At 38.8% G+C, this 19,201-nt stretch overlaps 2 protein-coding genes across 2 annotated transcripts in view; both read right to left on the reverse strand.

The window, feature by feature from the left end:
- Positions 1-2,185: 2,185 nt before the first annotated feature.
- The window catches only part of LOC144211474 (protocadherin-15-like), a 97,916-nt gene continuing 80,900 nt past the window's right edge, over positions 2,186-19,201 (reverse strand). The window contains exons 35-40 of the mRNA XM_077738766.1: positions 18,971-19,081; positions 11,569-11,590; positions 10,713-10,751; positions 10,096-10,169; positions 6,619-6,748; positions 2,186-3,813 (exon numbers count right to left, since the gene is read on the reverse strand). Coding sequence (XP_077594892.1) covers positions 3,136-3,813; positions 6,619-6,748; positions 10,096-10,169; positions 10,713-10,751; positions 11,569-11,590; positions 18,971-19,081 — 1,054 coding nt within the window. The 3' untranslated portion in view covers positions 2,186-3,135. The remainder of the gene's footprint in view (positions 3,814-6,618; positions 6,749-10,095; positions 10,170-10,712; positions 10,752-11,568; positions 11,591-18,970; positions 19,082-19,201) is intronic.
- On the reverse strand, positions 4,622-6,123 carry LOC144211945 (uncharacterized). The gene is made up of 2 exons (XM_077739525.1): positions 6,118-6,123; positions 4,622-5,636 (listed from the first exon to the last, which is right to left on the reverse strand). Exons 1-2 carry the CDS (start codon positions 6,121-6,123, stop codon positions 4,647-4,649), a joined length of 996 nt encoding a protein of 331 aa, XP_077595651.1. The 3' UTR covers positions 4,622-4,646.

The raw sequence follows: 19,201 nt of genomic DNA on the forward strand, positions 1-19,201 counted from the left end.
CTGAGCCACCACTCTACAGGATTATATAGTAGTATTTCTTCTTTGGTCTCTTTTCACTCACAGAGCATACTTAGTACTTTATTGTAATTTCAAGTGGGAAAAGTTAGGTAAATTTACATATACACATTCGTGTGTACATACACTTACACATATACTTACACATATACTTACACATATACTTACACATATACTTACACATATACTTACACATATACTTACACATATACTTACACATATACTTACACATATACTTACACATATACTTACACATATACTTACACATATACTTACACATATACTTACACATATACTTACACATATACTTACACATATACTTACACATATACTTACACATATACTTACACATATACTTACACATATACTTACACATATACTTACACATATACTTACACATATACTTACACATATACTTACACATATACTTACACATATACTTACACATATACTTACACATATACTTACACATATACTTACACATATACTTACACATATACTTACACATATACTTACACATATACTTACACATATACTTACACATATACTTACACATATACTTACACATACACTTACACATACACTTACACATACACTTACACATACACTTACACATACACTTACACATACACTTACACATACACTTACACATACACTTACACATACACTTACACATACACTTACACATACACTTACACATATACACATACGGGTACATATCCACATACACATACGTGTACATATCCACATACACATACGTGTACATATCCACATACACATATGTGTACATATACATATACACATATGTGTACATATACATATACACATATGTGTACATATACATATACACATACGCGTACATATACATATATAGATATGTGTACATATACATATACACATATGTGTACATATACACATACACACATGTGTACATATACATACATATACACATACATATACATATACATATACACAAACACATACATATACACATACGTGTACATATACACACACATAAGTGTACATATACACATACACACATGTGTACATATACATACATATACATAAACACATACATATACACAAACACATACATATACACATACGAGTACATATACACATACACATAAGTGTACATATACACATACACACATGTGTACATATACATATACATACATATACACATACATATACACAAACACATACATATACACATACGTGTACATATACACATACGTCTACATATACACATACGGGTACATATACACATATGTGTACATATACACATAAGTGTACATTTTCATATACACCTATGTGTACATACATACCTACATACATACACATAGATGTACTCTTCCAAGACCAGATCAAGGTAAAACAAGTTACATAGTTTTCATTGAAAATTTTAATGTAAATCAAAATGAAAAACAAGTGAATTGAGTAAAGCCTAAAATACTGAACGCTGACATTTACTTATTAGACAGACAGAGAAAATAGAAAGAATTTTAAAAGATGACTCACTGTGCAGACAAACATTTGCTCGTTATTGCGTCAACAAGCTGCTCCTTTCTGGCCGTTTTCTTGTTGTTTTCCAGTCGTCTGTGCTCGTTGAGGAACTGAAACACACAATGGAATGATTTCTTTTTAAACATAAACAGCTATAGGTAATGCAATGTAGCCAATTTGTTTGCAAACATTTTCTGTCTCCAAACATGTGGGGCTACATCACGTGAACTAAGCATGCTCTGGTCAAAAAACACTTTTAAAATGATAATTGGGGATTCAAAATCTAGAAATAACAACGTACCAAATATACCAAATGCGCTGCATTGTCTTGGAAGAACTTTATCAGGTCTTTCTTCAGTAAATCGTCATGTATAAGCAGCTCTGAAGTCCACACACGTACTATCTTCTGGCTCATCCTCCATTTTAATGATGGCGGCAGCCAATTGAACTCTGACCCTTGGTCATGTGCATTAAAAAGACTAAAAAATATAGTTCTAAAATATAGTTCTCCTAATAACGTGAGTCAAATACACGTTATTGTGAAAACAATGTAATTTTTTGTGCATTTCAAATCTACACCTTCAGTATATTCCTACGTTTGAATCAACCTAACCATCAACAACTATTTTATGGCTATAAAATATTTACTGCAGTTTCAGCTGTGACACATTAAAATCATCAATCATAACCTGATATAATTGAAATATAATTTCTGAATTACTCACCAAAAATCATGTTTTATTTGTACACAAAATCCATCCTCCTTTCTTTCCTCCTCCTTTTCTATCGCCATTGACTCTAATGCTGAAAGTCGAGCCTGTCCTGTCGTATCTCTGGCATAAGTTTTTATCCGATTTAGAGCTGAAAATGTCCCTTCCTGATTTGGTTGTGACAGACTTGCTTGCTTCGGAGTTGTCTGACCTTTCTTAATGATGTCCAGCGTTACTTGAAAAGAACATCTTGAAAATGGCTTGGACAGTAAATCTGCAACCATATCCATTTCTTCTCCTTATTCAGCCATTGTGGGTTAACAAAATTGCTATTAAATCATCTTATCTCATTTTCTGTACCACTTCATCCTCATTAGGGTCGCGGGGGAGCTGGAGACAATCCCAGCAGAGGACAACCTGATTTGGTGACCAATTTAGAGTGTCCAATCACCCTACCATGCATGTTTTTGGAATGTGGGAGGAAACATGAGTACCCGGAGGAAACCCACGCAGGTCCGAGGAGAACATGCAAACTCCACACGGATAAACTAGACCTGGATTTGAACCCGGGACCCGAAAGCAGTGAGGCTGACACACAAACCACTCACTCCACCGGGCCGGCTTCTGGCTGAAATGTGATTGGTCAAATGCTTAAATATGAAAAAACACACCTGGAAGCAGTGCAACCAATGAAAGAAAGCTAACAGACAATTTGGAATTATTTCATAAGTATTGATGGACAAAATATAATTAACATCAGTCTGTGATTCAGATATTTTTTAGACCAGAAGGTCTCGCAGGCCCTGATGGACCACCACTTCCCTTTTTGACATGCTGTTTTTTTGCAATCAAACACAAATGAAGAGTTATTGAGCCCAAAGACTGTTGTCAGGCTTGATACCAGTCATAATTTAGTCATGGGAATGTGAAGATTGTTCCAGGGCCCCATCCAAAGTTCCTCCTCATCCGACTGGGTCCTCTCGCTTGGACACCTGGGAAGTTCCCTCATAACGAGGCCTTCGTCCACCTCGCTACCGTCCACTCTGGACTCTCTTTCACCCTGTTCTCGGTCCTCGCCGGTCCCGTTCTGTTCCGCCACCTCGTCAGCGTCGCAGGCCGCCTCCGGGCCGGCGTTCCCAACCGACTCTAACGAAAGGCTAGATTGTCGCGTGTCAAACACGTTGACGGTTTTATGAATATCGGATGTAGTGAACGAAGGGCTAGCCGAGCTTTTAAAGGTGCGCAGGGTTTTGCTGCCTCTCTCCACTACAATTTTAGGACTGTTAAGGGGTAATTTCTCCTCTAACGTGGCAGCCAGTTTGTCCAGTTTTTTAAAGTGCTTGGCAAGCCGAGAGCTGAAGGCCGGAGAGGGGGGTTTGTTGTTGTTGGGCGTGGCGGAGCGCCGGGTGCGGACCACTGAGCCGTTTTGGGCCACGTAGAGGCCGCCATTGACGTTGGCGTGGTTGGTGAAGGTGGACGTGGAGCGGCCGCGTTGGGATTCTGGTACGTTGTCGTCACCGGTGGAGCTGCTCTCGTATTCGCGGTCCACCACCAGCTTGATTCGACGAGTTCGACAGCCAGGCTGGAAAATAGACAAAAATCACGACTAGATTTTTTTTTTATCATATTTGTAAAAGCTAGACATTCTCATCTATTTGGATTGAGAGAGGCAAATGAAATCAGAATGTCCAAAAGTGACCCCAATCAAAAGTGCATGTAAAATAGCATGTAAAATGAAAATGTTTAATCTGTATGTATTTGAAATCATTTTTTATATATTCATTTTATCATGAATGCTATCATTTGAATTTAAAAAATAAATTCCGGGAAGATATGTTGATTTTAACGAGGAAAAATGTGAAACTCCAATTTCTGGTCTAGAGAAATTTGATATGCATTTTATTTTTATATACTTGATTTACTTCCATAGCCACAAAAATGAATATGGCAGGTCATATCAGGCGACCAGTTCGCCATCTATCAATTCTGTAGTTAGATAAACCGCAATAGTTTATTTTTATAAACAATCCAAGTCACTATTTTTGCACAATTTGATATCACCAAAACACAGGAAACACACCCAACTATTTCTAATCTCTCAACAACAAAACCCAAGCTTAGAAGGAAAGAAAACATGATGTCTATCAAGCAGAATAATTCAGTGTACTTAAAGAAGGGAGTAAGAAGACAAGTGTTTATCGTAGAACACAAACTGTTTGGTAGAAACAATCTTTTTTCTGACCAGTCAGCTGTGGTATGAAGATAAGACGACTCCGCAAAAACATGTCAAAAAAGCAAGACAAGATCATTTCAAGTAATAACACGCAGGTCACCCCACAGCAATCTCAAAATCTTACTGAATGATCAAAATCTTGAAGAAGAGGACACCCTCGACGTCGCCATGAAAATTTGTCACTAGGCGCTGGTTTCCTCCTCAGTATCCTCCAAAATGGGTGACAAGGAGTCCGAAATGTCCACCCTTCTTAAGTCTTCCTCAGATTGTCGCCTATCAGGACATTCTCTCCCTTGACCCCCAGAGGGCGCTTCTTTTAGTCCATAGGAGTCTTCACTGTCCGATCCGAATTCCCTTTCGGAATCTAGCTCTTCGTTACGACTCCCGCTTTTTGACTGGCTCTCCGTGTCTGATTCCGTGTCGTCGCGCTCAGTCGAATTGCTCGAGCTGGGAATGTCGGAGTCGGAAGGGTTAAATTCCGACTCCAGATCCCGTTTTGCCCTAAAAGAGCTACCCCGCCATGTTTTCCCTCGTTCTACTGCACTGCTTCGACCCGACACCAATGCGGAGACGCTTCTATTTCCGACAGAGTCGGATATTTTCCGAACTCTCCCACTTCCTCGATCCCTGCCGTTGCTCCACAATGGACCACCCACCCGAGCAGGACCTCGGATTCTCCTGTCGAGGTAGGTAAGACCGTGAGACCCTCTCAGACAGCTCCCATTAATGACATGACCGCCATTTCGTACCAAACCAGGAAGCTCTCGTCTAAACTCATGTTTTCCAGTTTCCGTTTCTACCCCAGTCGGCCATTTTTGAATTCTTTCCTCACCTCCCTGAGTTTCAGTTCTTCCATTGTTTCCTATTCTATCTCTCTTCCCCAAACTCTCTATTTTTTCCACTTCTACGGGTTCAGTTCTGGCTTTGTTCCACGGCATGTGGAAGGCTGGGGGCCGAGCAGCTGTTCTACCGGAGGATAGGAAGGAGCTCATGAAAGCTTTCAATTTGGACACGGTTCCCAAAGCTGGAGGTTTTTGGACGTTCCCGTGTGGGAGAGTCGTGTGATTAATGAGAGGTGCTGGGTACTTTCTGGGGGGCCCATGAGTTGGCAGGGGACGGGTGTTGCTGGAGGGACGGTGGGGCAATGTGCCACCTTGAATGTGTCTCCTAACCTGTTGTGAGAGGCATTGTTTGAAAACAGAATTACACAAATGTAAACCAATAGTGTGCTACCCTTCCATTTTGTATGACCTGCAAATGCTAACGTTAATGTTAATGTTCTTTACTGAAACTAATTATTGTAGTTCTCAATGAAAGATTGAGAACACTAGAAATTGGACAAATCCAATGTTTTTACTTTTTATAAATAATTTTCCTGAATAAAATAATTTTATAAGTTTATTAAACAGAAAAGTTTCAGTTAAAAACCTCAATTAAGTCTGTTTACCCATTCTTTCTATAAAGCACTAAATTTCAAGAGAAAATGAAAAACATTATATTCTATTAATTGATTAATGAATCTGGAGTGCTCCCACAGATTGGCGGGGGTGCTGGAGCTTATCTCATCTGATTTACGGCATAAAGGCGGAGGACATCCTGAATTGGTGGCCGGCCAATCGCAGGGCACGAGGAGACAGACAACCAATCACGCACTCTCATACCTATGGGGCAATTTTCTAGTGTCCAATCAGCCTACCATGCATGTTTTTGGAATGCGGGAAGAAACCTGAATATCCGGAGAAAGCCCACGCAGGCCCAGGGAGAGTCTCTAATAAATTCATCAGCCCTTATACAGAATTCAAAAGTAGTAACCATAATTGACAGGTCTCCAACTTGTAAACAATGCTCATAAAAGGCTCAAGATGAGGATTTGGGCGGTTTTTAGATAAATTATGTCTCCAAACGATTCTAGTACCAAAATTGGTCCAGTTTCATTTGGTAAAAAAAAAATTATCTGCATTAATCCTGGCAGTCCAATGAGTTTAATATTAATATATAAATGCAATATGTATAGTAAAAGTGAGTTTGACAGCCCTGGTCTAGGCATTAGGTGGCAGTCTTGCATTGTTAAGAATATAAAGTGAGCACGAAATAAGGTCATCTATATGTTTGTGACTGAATCTAACTAATTCATAGGCCATATAATACACTTACCTCATTGTCGGACTCCTGCGGGCTATAGTAATAACTGCCATCATCGTCAACGACGACCTCGCCATATTCATCGTATAGGCCCGAGGGCGAGATCAACTTCCGCCGACTGCCGTATTGAGGAAGGTCATAACTGCAGAAAAAAAAGCAAGAAAAAGAGATTTAATATGCAAAGTCTTGGTAGAAATGGCATTTTTGTGTGAAAACACAAGCTTATTTCTTCGAACTTAAGTGACTCAGAGGTGAAGAAGACAAGAAGAATCAGCTTAACAAACAAAAGATTATTCAAAAGTGCTTGCAGGGGCGCCACTGTGGTGCACTTCATGAATGTCTGACTAAGCCTGATTCCATCACAAAAAGAAGCAGTTTTGTCGCCAGCGGGCATTTTGGACAAAAAAAAAAAAAGCCTCCCTCAGGAATCGATTTTTCTCCCTTTCGTAACTCCGCTTGCTTCCATTGGCTAAAGCAAACATGGCCGTGCATCAGTGCTTACGGATCTGAAGACTGAATGTCACGTACGCACATGGAGGATGATATCCTGGCTCCGATAAAAGGCCGTGAGATTAAAGTAGCAAATCTGCCACCAGTCTTTTTGGCTTGCTTTCCAGGGATAAAGTTGTCTGGTGTAGTAATCACTCAGCTTTACAGTCAAGCCCGTGTCGTCCTATTACATTAAGCAAGCCAGCCATAAACAAATGAGCCAAATAAGGAGGTGTTGTCAGTAAACAATGGCGCAAGGATTGAAGCAAGAGTGTGCATACTCATAAAGTCTGCTAATCCTACCGCTGTGGACACTAACTCTAAAGTAATAAGTCTTAACCTTACAATAAAAGCTACTTAAAGGATTTCACAGCCATTAACCTCGGTAGAGGGTCACATACTCGCTGTGTCCAGTAAATATGGAGCTTATATTTCTCATAATAAACATCGGAGGGCAGTCTCGTATTGCGAGTCAGTGCTAGTAGAGTGAGGAAAATGAGACGTTGTTTTTTGCCTACATTATTCAGTATACCCAAAAACTTTGTGATTTAAATATAAATCCCAGTGGATTAGACGTCCATCACCGTAAATGGCAGTTGCCGAATGTTTGTGAGCAGTATTTAAAACTGAAATATTCCCTGTTTTTATTCTAGAGTCAAATATTGTTGTAAAATTGCTGAAGGTTATTGAATTTACTATCCTCTTAACTGAGTGTAGTAGATATTCTAAATTTTGGATTGCAGTGGTACCTCGACATACAAGTTGCCCAACATATGAGTAATTTGAGATACGGGTAAAGTTTTGGGATAATATTTATCTTGAGATACCAGACAGATTTTGATTATGAGCATACAGCAGACGCGAGAGGCTGCTAAAATGTCCTTACGAGCACTGGGCGGAGCATTTTCAATGTTTTTTTTTCCCTGTTAGTCTCGGCAATTATCCTATTGTGGAGACATTTGTGTGCATCGTTTTAGGAATATTTTGGTGGGAATACAAGAACAAACAACCCTTGATAGGTTGCATTTGAAGGTCACGGAGGAGGCAGGGCAAGTAGAGCCACCCTGGGAAAAGAAAGGTATCAACATTTAAGACAAAATTAGAAATAAGTTTAGGGCAAGTTTATATTAAAGTTATTTTATAGTGTGTTTGCATCGTAATCCAAGTTTATTTAAATTTGTTTGTGTTATGTTACGAGCACGTTGCCGTGCGAAAAGTCCCCGCCCCCGCTGCGAAATCTGTTTAATTTTAGTACAAATAAACATATGTCATTACTATTATACCATAAGTTATTTGTTACTTTGTTATATGGCGAATTAGAACAAGTAAAAATGTTTTTTTTCCCATTCAATATCCTGTTTTGGGTGTTTTTTTTCAGAGCGTTGGAACAAATTAATTTGTTTTTACTTCAATTCTGTGGGAAACGTTCATTTGACTTACGAGTGAATCAACATACGAACTCAGTCCCGGAATGAATTAAGCTTGTATATCGAGGTACCACTGTACTTTGTTTCACCTTTTGCCAAAATGTAGCGTCTCATGCAAAAAATACTGCAGCATCAAAATTATGATTGAAAGGTACATATAAATAATAAACAATCTTCGGCAAGCATATTATTCATGCAAATTCCCATTAGCCTTTCAATGACGTTCCATTTTATACGTTTGCATGAAGTAAATTGCCAATAGTAAACAGCCATTAAGGAATTATAACATATTTTTCAATCATTTTTAACCCTGACATAGTCTTAAACTCTTCATGATTGGTCAAATTTCTGTATTACTTCCCATTTGCACACTTATTTTTTAGTCAAATTTAATTGGGGAACAAATTGTGTGTAAAACTAATTCTGTAAAAACAAAGGGAGTTGAAAGACTTCCTTATTTCAGTCATTCAACTTTACAGTATCAAGGAAAAAGAACATTTTGCGGCCAATTAATGGTATAAAAGTGTTGTATTATCTCCATTTATTGTCGCATGTATCCCAGGTAATATTTCTAACTCCCACCTTTTCTGACAACAGCAAAATGTTTTATTGCTTGCTCATTGTTTGCGGTAAACTTAGTTTGTCAGCATTTAGTGGTTTACTTTGTTAACTTGCAACTTTGACGGCGCTTTGTCTTGCAGTTAAGCCTGAATCCAAACAAATGCAACAGACACAGCAATTAGATGGCAATCCCATGGGGTCGTGCCGCCTGATTTCTGTGCTCCCGTTTATGTACACATTTGAAAATGAGTTTGTGGATTTTGCTCCAAGCCAGCAGCATCTGGCCTATTGTGTGTACTATGTGTATTTCCATGGCAGGTTGCCTGATTAGTACTGCTTCTACGCTATCTTGACAGAATTAGCTTTCCGCTTGTCTGTGTATGAGCAGAAAGTTCTGAGGAAATAATGAGTGAACCTGCCAGTTGGTAAACTTATACTATGTAGAGTTTGCTATTGTTTTAATGATGTAGGTGGCTGTGTAATAAAAAAAAAATAAAATAAAATGATAAGCTATAGACTATTCTTTTTAATGTCACTGTAGACATAAATACTATTTATCGTTTGACTGTTATTAAATAAAAATGATAATATTTACTTCTTTGTGAAACTTTTTTCAAATTTAAATTTAAAAAAGGGAAGAGAAAATAAATGTTATTTAGAAGAAAAAATTTAGGGCAATTTTTAGGTATGGCGTTTCATTGACTGTTAAACGTGATTAAAATTAATTTGCTAATTGTTTAGTCAGTTAATATTAGCCACGCTATCTTTACCTGTCATTGACCAATCCATTTTCATTGATATTCGTTCATTCGCTCCTCACAGTCAAATTGGAGTGTATATTTTTCATTAATTCATTTTTCTGAACTACTTATCCACGCAAGGGTTGCAGGGGTTAGAACAAGTCATGAAGGAAATTGGGTTTTTAAAAAAAATAGTGACAACATAAAGGGTCTGAACATTGAACCTTGAGGAACACCAGTAGTTCATGCTCAGAATAAACAGCATTACTAACCCATGATCGTATGCATAGTATTCCTGCGTATAGTAATCCTGACCCGGGTCAATGCCAGACTCCATGGATAACTCCTGTCGAAAAAAAACAAAAAACAAAAAAAAATCCAATCCCATTAATCTAAATTTGAAACATATATACATAAAATGCCTGTTAGGGTTATCATTATTAGAAATTATCTTGGAATGAAGAAAACTTTGCTTTATTTTTAGAGTTATTGACATTAACAAAAAGGCATCTTAATACATCTCTTGTAAAAGTAATGCTTGCTCAAAAATTAACCAAAAAAACGTGAAGGTCAGTCCCCTTTTGCACTTGGACTTCTCAAGACTATGGTTCACATTAAGAGAACTGTAAATTGTTTTCAGACTCAATCGTTGAGACTTCTATGATGCATGTTGTTAAATCTTATGAAATACATTAGCAAGAAAGGCATTGAGTCAACAGAATGATCTGGAACATAGACGTGCCAGGATCGATTCTTTCTTGCAAGAAACACGGTTATGAGATAGATGTCTGTTATTATTTCAAGGGGTATTTTGGGAATGCCTATTGGTGAATCAATGCTAAATAGGGCTTTTCAATTAGTTAACAAAAGATGCAAAGAGAAACAGTACCTCAGGTCTGAGGAGAGAAGGTCGAAGGAGTTGTTGTGTCTTCGAAAAGAAGGAAAAGTAGAAGATAACCACACAAGTTGAAGTGTTTTTATGCAAAATAAAGGATGAATTTGTCCCTATAGACAACTCCAAGTTGTTATTTGGATGAGGAACACTGTACTTGTACAGCCTGGCAAGCCAGCCGGATTTTGGGCATGCACAAGATGGCAAGCAAGGCTGGCATTGTGTGGTTTGGGATGGATTTCCAAGTTCACACTAGGGGTTTAGTTAAGCACTGAATAAGGAAGAAGCATATGTGACATGAACGCAATATGACTATGAAAAGTCAAGGTTTCATTAACTGACAAAAATCTGAGCTTGAATGGTGTATTGTGTAAACGCTAAAAGTCTATTCGAAAGATTTGAAGGAGGTCTATCGTTGACTTAGTCTGAAAGAAAGCCTGAGCAAAGTTCGATTTGGTGTTTTATGTTGTACAAGCAATAACGGAACTTCAAAAAAATGGCCAAATCCCCTACGACAGGTTCTTTGTTGGATATACGGGGGAAAAACAAGTTCTAAAACTCCCAGGAATGTCAAAATTTGCTGTATCATCCCTTCAAGATGCAACACAAAGTCTGTGATTTGTTGGTCCAAATTGGACTGGAGTGGAAATCCAATTGAAACCACACTTATTTGCCAAATGACTTGTACATGGCCAAGGTCATGCAACTATTCTATTGAGTCAGAGGTCATAGAGATTTGACAAACTACTACTTTGTAGTATTTTTGCCAAAAATGGGCCATAAAAAGACAAGAACATGCAAAAGAAGAACAAAAACATGCATTGATAAAAGCAGGCAGAATCTCAAAACCTACCTCCTGCTGTCCGTATCTGCGCCTGTAAAAAAATAACAGGGGAGGCCAAATGGGAAGAATTGCAATTATATTAGCAAATTGAGATTTTATATTAAATATTTGACCTGTTCCCATTTAAATAAATAGTAGCACATGTAAAATAAACATAAAATGTGGAACTCTCAAAGCTTAACACATTTGATTTTTGAAAATTTCGATGAAACTCTGCAAAATTAAAAATATCATGATACATCTGCCATCCCAAATTCCAAAACTTCATTCCACGTAGATTTTATGGACCCTAAATACTTCATTATTTTTTTATCAATAACAAAAATGACAAAAGAAACTGTAAATATTTCATGATGTCTGTACTTCCGAGCACAAACTACTAAAAAGTTGTAGCTTGTAATGGTTCCTTGGAACAAACAACAATCATGTTTTTATGACCCATCTGTTTTGTTTTTTCTTTTGTTTTTCAGGGGAAAACACAACACAGAAAGTTCCTCCATCAATTATGAACCGTATGGCCACAAGTTGAAAAGTGAAAGTGAAAATGGACTGAAATCTATCGCTGTCAATGGCTGTAAATAAGATTATTATGCCCTTACTATTTTAGAAATAGTTTGTCATTGTACATGACAAATACTAATGCTTTGTCACAAGAGCGACCATTCATAAAATGCCATTTCAGACAAACCACAGGACGTCAAACCCAATAAAAGCGTTACACGAATCCCCCCAACACCCAAAACCGGATTATGGGTTGAAATGAAGTCGTGAAAGGCAAGATGGAAGATGCCTGAATGAGCGACGGGCTCAGGAATGATAAAACAGATGAATGGTTACGTTAAAAGATGTTTGGCAGGTCATTCTCTGCTTTAGACAAAAACAAGCAATTCCAAAGTGTGAGTGTGGGAACAAACATGAGCACAAAGGTAAGTTTATCCTTGCCCTCATTGCTCTGACAGACACGTGATTACATCCTCTGGTGACAAAATGTCTGCAGACAGTTTGGATTTTGACACATATACATGCAAATACAGGCCTGGAGTGATTGACTCTTTTATATCCCTGCCTGGCTATGTTGCATTTATGACAGAGAAATACAACATTGCAAACATGATTTGTTTCTATAGAAATCAGACCACAATGCCTTCAAACACAGGATTTGTTCTATTGTCATTTTTCTTTGTGGAGTTTCCCAAAAGAAGAAAATACACTCTGTAGATCACATGTGTCAAAGTGGCGGTCCGGGGGCCGAATCTGGCCCACTACATCTTTTTATGTGGCCCAGGAAAGTAAATTATGAGTGCCGACTTTCTGTTTTAGGATCATATTAAAATGAAGAGTATAGATGTATATTAAATTTCCTGATTTTCCCCTTTTTAAATCAATAAGTGTAATTTTTTAATTATTTTTTTCTGTGTTTTTAGTTCAAAAATCATTTTGTAAAATCTAAAAATATATACAAAAAGCTAAAATAAACATTGTTTTAGATGTATTAAAAACTGAATATTCAGGTCTTTTAATCCAGTTCTTTTAATCTGTTTATAAAAAAAAAAAATCTAAATATTATATCTAAAATGGTCCGGCCCACGTGAAATCAAGTTGACATTAAAAGCGGCCTGCAAACCAACCCGAGTCTTGCCGTAAATTATTTGCAATGAATTGCACAAAATTATGTATTATAACAGGAGTAATTATAGCATAGAATAGCATTGTCTGACCAAGACCAGGACTAAAAAGAAATCTATTTTACAATCAATATACATACATATAATTTTTTATTTTACCTCAGCCAATGGATGAAACCTACTGAAGCATGTGAGTTAGTGTTAAACATGAATCAAGAGCGAATAAAGGGATTCTTTTCAAAGTTGAAAGGTATGTTTGTCATATGAAAAGTATGTTGGTCCATATATTTTCTTGACAAAAACATCTTACACATCCGATCTCAAAAGAAAATAACAACAGAATAATACAAATGTATTTCATCTAAACTCTGCCGGGCAGTGATAAATGTCCAATCCATTTGAACTGGGATGATTGCCGCTTAACCCCTTCCAGTCCAAATAAATTAGACGTCTTATCACTGTCAATGACACAGAACCACGATCATCATCCACTTGTCTTCATATTCGCTTCAATCCTCAAAAAGTCATATCAAATGCACTTATGCTTTGAAGGCTGAAAATTGAACTGCAAACATAGAAGAATGTTTATTGGAGATTGCTCTTTTGTACACTGGATACATCATGGAAAATTAGCTCACTAAACGACAATAAAAAAAAAAACATCTACTTTGTACCAAACCCAAACAAAAGATTAACATGTAATCAACAAAAGAACATCTCCAAATCCAAAGAAATCAATCAGTTCACCCTGTTCACAATGATAGGCCCACTCAGTCTTCACTTCCAAATGATCTTATCGAGATGTGATAAGATGAGTAAATTGGCTTCTGACCGGTCTTGAAAAACCAGTGAATTTTGTAAAAAGTCCTCCATAGGGTCCAGGTTCATTAAAAAAAAGGCTTTCTCGATTCTTTTCACACTTATTGAATGCGAAACCCGAGCTGTTCTATCTGAAGATGACTGTAAATGTGAGCTCTTAAAGCAGTGGATGTGATTTTTCTTAGTACTAATATAAGTTGAAGTTTCTCTTCAAGATGAGAGAAATATGAGAATAACCGTGAGAGTGAGGTGAAAGCTAAAGGATGGTGGACTGAGGTGGAAATCGTTTCTCAAGCTCCACCACAATGGAGTTCATATTTGGGTTTGGCTGAAGCTGTGGGGGTGAAGGGTCCGGTCCTACTTCCACTCCTTTTGTTACTTCTTCAGCAGCTAAAACATCTGAGTCCAAAGATTCCACAGAATCGGAAGGCGCACGGTTCTTCATGACTTTTTTCAGAGGGATTTGTTTCCGATCGATCTGGCTAAACATGTTAGCTACAGACTTCTCAATCTCTGCGATATTCTGGATGTTTTTTAAGATGCCTTTCAGTTCCCTGCGGGGAGGTTCCGGTTCAGACCGCAGAGGTGGTGGAGTGGGCCGGAGGGACACGGGCCGCAAGGTCGGGGCCTCGGAAAACGAAGGGAGGACAAAAGTGGAGGGTCTCGAGGGAGAAGGTGAAAGAGCAGGAGGAAGCGGTGGAGGAGGCGGTGGCCGTGGTAGAGGAGGGCGGGAAGACTGAGTAGGCGGAGGGGAAGATGGCTCGATTGGAAGTGGAGGAGGGGAAGGCGCCGGAGCAGATGGGGGTGGCGGCGGTGGCGTGGATGGAGGGTCGGGTATGATATCTAAGTGCACCTCAAGTCTGTCTTCTGCACTCTGCTTTTCTGTGAGGCTGGAGCCAAAGCGCCGGAGGACAGGTGGGGTTGGTTTGTGGCTGGGTGGAGGCGTCCCCCCGTCTATTTGGGTAACGATGATACTAGGGGGACTGTCTCTAGCCTGAATGTTTGGGGAATGGATGCACTGGGGATGCTGTAGGGACTCGGGCAAAATAGAAAGCAGAATATCAGGCGACAAAGACGATCGGATATCTCTGCTTAGCCGTTGTTTCATTTCTTGTATGGCCTGCTTTTCAAACTGTTGGGCCTGCTGTTTGACCGTTAGCTTGGGTTCTAGACTCGGTCTTAGCATCTGGTCCGATTCCAAGCTGTGCTCAAATGCTGAATCCAGGCTAATTCCTTTGCACTCTTTGAATTCGGCTTTCAGGAGCTCCATTTCCCACTGCACGGGGTCCATCATTACTTGCCTCTTCAAGGCGTCGTACATTTCTTTTCGATGTAGTCTAGACGGGAGAGTCCAACTGTGGCCACCACTTCCCGATCCTCTTCCGCTATCGCTGTTTGATACCGTGTCACCCACCGGGGACTTGATTCTCAGCCATGCCTCTCGAAGACCTCTGGTGGAGGGGGAGAATTGGCCCAGCAAGTCTCGCTTTCTTTGGCTTCGTCCAAGAGTCTCTGGACTGCTGGAAGTCCCGTCCTCATGGTAGATTGGGTTTTTGATGGTCAGGGGGTTTTCATCTGAGAGGAAAGTGATGCTGGACTCGGATTTGGGAAGATTGTTGAGCACTCCTCCGTTAGCGACGCATTGCCGGTGGGCTGCGATTGCTCGGGTGGCGAAATCGGAGATTAGACGTTGACGATCACTTTCATCCAAACTTCCAGCACTGCGGACTGAACGACTGGTGGTGGGACGGAGGGGAGGAAAAAGTAGAAATGAATGATGGAATGGTATGAAGGCTAGGTTAATGTGGGAGACTTGAATCTGGATAGCTGCTGACTCTTGTTGAAGATGACTACTGCTACTAATGCTAATACTAGTTATGACAAACTAGAAGAGTCAAGGTACCTCGATTCAAGTCCAATCATGGATGAAGGAGTGGAGAGTTGTTCTCAAAAGATGGTACGAGTACGAGCACATGGGTTTCCTCGAATGGTAGGCAAAGGATTGACTGAATAACATGTTTTTAATCCAATCCAATTCGACTGTTTTAAATCATTAACTCTTTCACTTCTGGTGTAGTTTTCATGTTGACTCAGTCAGTAGTACTCTGGGATTTGAATATTCTGTGAGTTGGTACTTGCTGTAAAATATTTGAGAACAATTGTACTTCGGGAGTAGAATGGGTACAAATCTATCCTTTTTACTAAGATGGCAAAGGGGATGGAAACTGCAAAAAAAACTGTACGATCTAAGTAGTACGCAACAAAGAAGCCACTGAGTTTCTACTATTAATGGCAGCAGGGAAGGATCAATCGTGCTTTGTCATGCTTTGAAAGTTTGCACATTTCCTTTTGGCAATCGACCCACTGAATGCACTTTCCAATACTTTGCTGGCTTTGCTTTTCTTTGAGCACAAAAACAAAAGCGCAGACTTTCAAAGCTAACACCTTAAAAGTTTTTTTTTTTTTTTCAATTGTCTGCAATACGATTCAACAGTACAAGATTTTGCGTGGTGTTCTAACCGATTTAAAACAGAAAGTGAAGGTAGGGAAAGTACACTTTAAGGGTTTTACTCACTTTTGTCTGTCAGGTTTCCAGAAAGGAAGAAGATGTAGAGATGTTATGTTAAACACTAGTTGCCTTTGACAATCCTAGATGAAATGAACTTGCTCTAAAAAGGACATGTTTTTAAATAGAACTTTAAGTCGAAACATATCAAAAACCTTTATGCTGTTCTATAATGACCTTAATGCTATTTCATATATTAACTTATTAGCTGGAACGCACAACGTAGATATCAAATTATTGGGCAATGGCGGCCTCCCAGTCAAATGAACTGGACGTCTATTAATTATTATCATTCTATTTGAACTGTGATGGACAGATCATTTTTCCCTCACATTGATAGTGCTAGACGTCCAATCCTATTTGACTGACAAACATACAGTACACATCCTAATTGAGTGAACCCACTTTGTTAAATAACATTTTTACGAAACAAATCCATTAGTGCAAGAACATTTTTTTAGAGAATTTCAACTTATAACTGAGTTTTAAACAATGCTTTCTTAACTTGTACCATGAATGTTTTGTTGTGGATGAGACTTGTGTCATTTTTTGGTGGACCACTGTTGTAAATAAATGTTATAAATTGGGCTGAATAAGTCTGAAAACTGATTGTGTACACGGGAAGAATGCATTTCATCTGACTTGTTTTTTGCTAAACAATGTCAACATTCACTTCATAGACAGCAGCTTTTTCAGATACCTGTATATATTTTACTATACATTATTTTCTTAAGTATAAGTCACATTTTTTTCACAGCTTAGCCATGCCTACAACTAATACTCAAGTGCGACTATTTTTTCTCTCTCTCTCTAATCACTGAGGGTTTATATTTAGGCTAGTTATTTAAAAAAACAATAAACGTTAAATTAACAGGTGTAACTATTTCAGATGAATGTATGTTTGTTCCTGGTTATCAATAAAATATATATATTTATATTTCTATACTATAGTGCGACTTATATATACTTTTTTCTCTTCCTCGTACATTATTTGGTTGGTGCGACTTATACTCCATAAAATACAGTATTCCCCTTTGTCGCACTATTAAGTTCCCCACCTTTAATTATATGCTGACAATTTATTGTCGCTCGATCTCTATCCCCTAAGCATGAATGTAATCTTGACACGTTCCTCTTTTTTCAATGGCCTAGACGTGATTCAAACAGCGCCCCCCCCCCCCCCTGCAGCATGCTCTTATTAATTTTCGTTCGGAGGTTTTAACAAGCTAACGCGCTCTTTGACGCACTCAAGGCGCCGCTGCGCCAGATAGTTTCATTAAAATTTCCTTTCCGAAGCACAAAGATGAAGTTGCGAGGAAGTCCTTATCAGCATTCCACGCATCACTGCTTTCCTGTCTGTTTTTGATACGCTTCTGCACTCGCATTACCACGAAAGCTTGCATATGCAAGATCAATGTGGGGTTTCCCGCGGTTGGTCTCTAACCGAAAAAAATGAGCACGAGATGAGCTAATTGAAATGAATGAAACTAATCAGTTGGAAAAACAACCAAGGGCTGAAAGGAGTTTCTGTGAGAAAAGGTGAAGTATTTGTTGCCAGGTTTCAGTTTGTAAAGTGAGCTTGTTCACTTTCATTCATTCATTTTCTGAACTGCTTTATCCTCATTGGGCTCACAGAGGGTGATGGAGCCCATCCAAGCTGACTTCGGGTAAGAGGCGAGGGACACCCTGAATGGGTGGCCAGCCAATAGCAGGGCACACGGAGACGGGCAACCATTCACACTCACCTGGGCGCAATTTAGAGTGTCCAATCAGCCTACCATGCATGTTTTTGGAATATGGGAGGAAACCGGAATACCCGGAGAAAATCCACGCAGGCTTAGGGAGAACATGCAAACTCCACACAGGTGAACCGACTTAGATTCGAACCCAGAACCCAAGAGTTGTGAGGCCGAAGTGCTAACCATTCATTCACCTTTGTTGGTAACATAACCCACGTCTTTGTATTTAACTTCCCTTTGTTATAGTACACCTTGATGACAATGTATTACACAAAATTAATTATAAAGTTATCTAAATGCTTATTATTTCATAGATGCCAGTTGCAATATTCTTAAATATAAAACTTTTTACTTTCAAAAATATTATTTTGCTATAACTCAATGAAATTTCTCAATGGAATTTAGCATCAACTTGAAAACAAAACTCATTCAGAAAATGAATGAATGCATTCACCGCCATTGACAGACATGGAAATCAAATTCAGTTGTTGCTCTCATTTTAAAGCTTTCTGAAAATCAGTTGAAATTGCAGTAATTCATAAGTATTTTAAAAGTAGACACTGTAATGCTACATTTAGGGAATACCATAGACCCCAAATTGCTGAAAAGTGACCACACTGCTCTTATTGGCTATGTATAATATATTCACCAGCTTGACTTACATGGCATTGTCACCCAGTTCTTCGTACAGATTATTGGCGGTGACCCCTCCAAGTTTGCCGCTCGGGAGCGCCATCTGAATGCGGGCGGTCTTGGCGCACTCTTCTTGTCGTCTAGACAGTAAACAGCAAAAGTCAGTGACGTGATGTTATTTAGAAAAGTTAATTAACAGGGGAATTTAGGAAGGCTTCAATTGGGGCAGTAAATCCCTCACGATGCCATTGCATGCCAAA

This window comes from Stigmatopora nigra, chromosome 18, assembly GCF_051989575.1.
Source record: "Stigmatopora nigra isolate UIUO_SnigA chromosome 18, RoL_Snig_1.1, whole genome shotgun sequence".
Lineage (NCBI taxonomy): Eukaryota > Metazoa > Chordata > Actinopteri > Syngnathiformes > Syngnathidae > Stigmatopora > Stigmatopora nigra.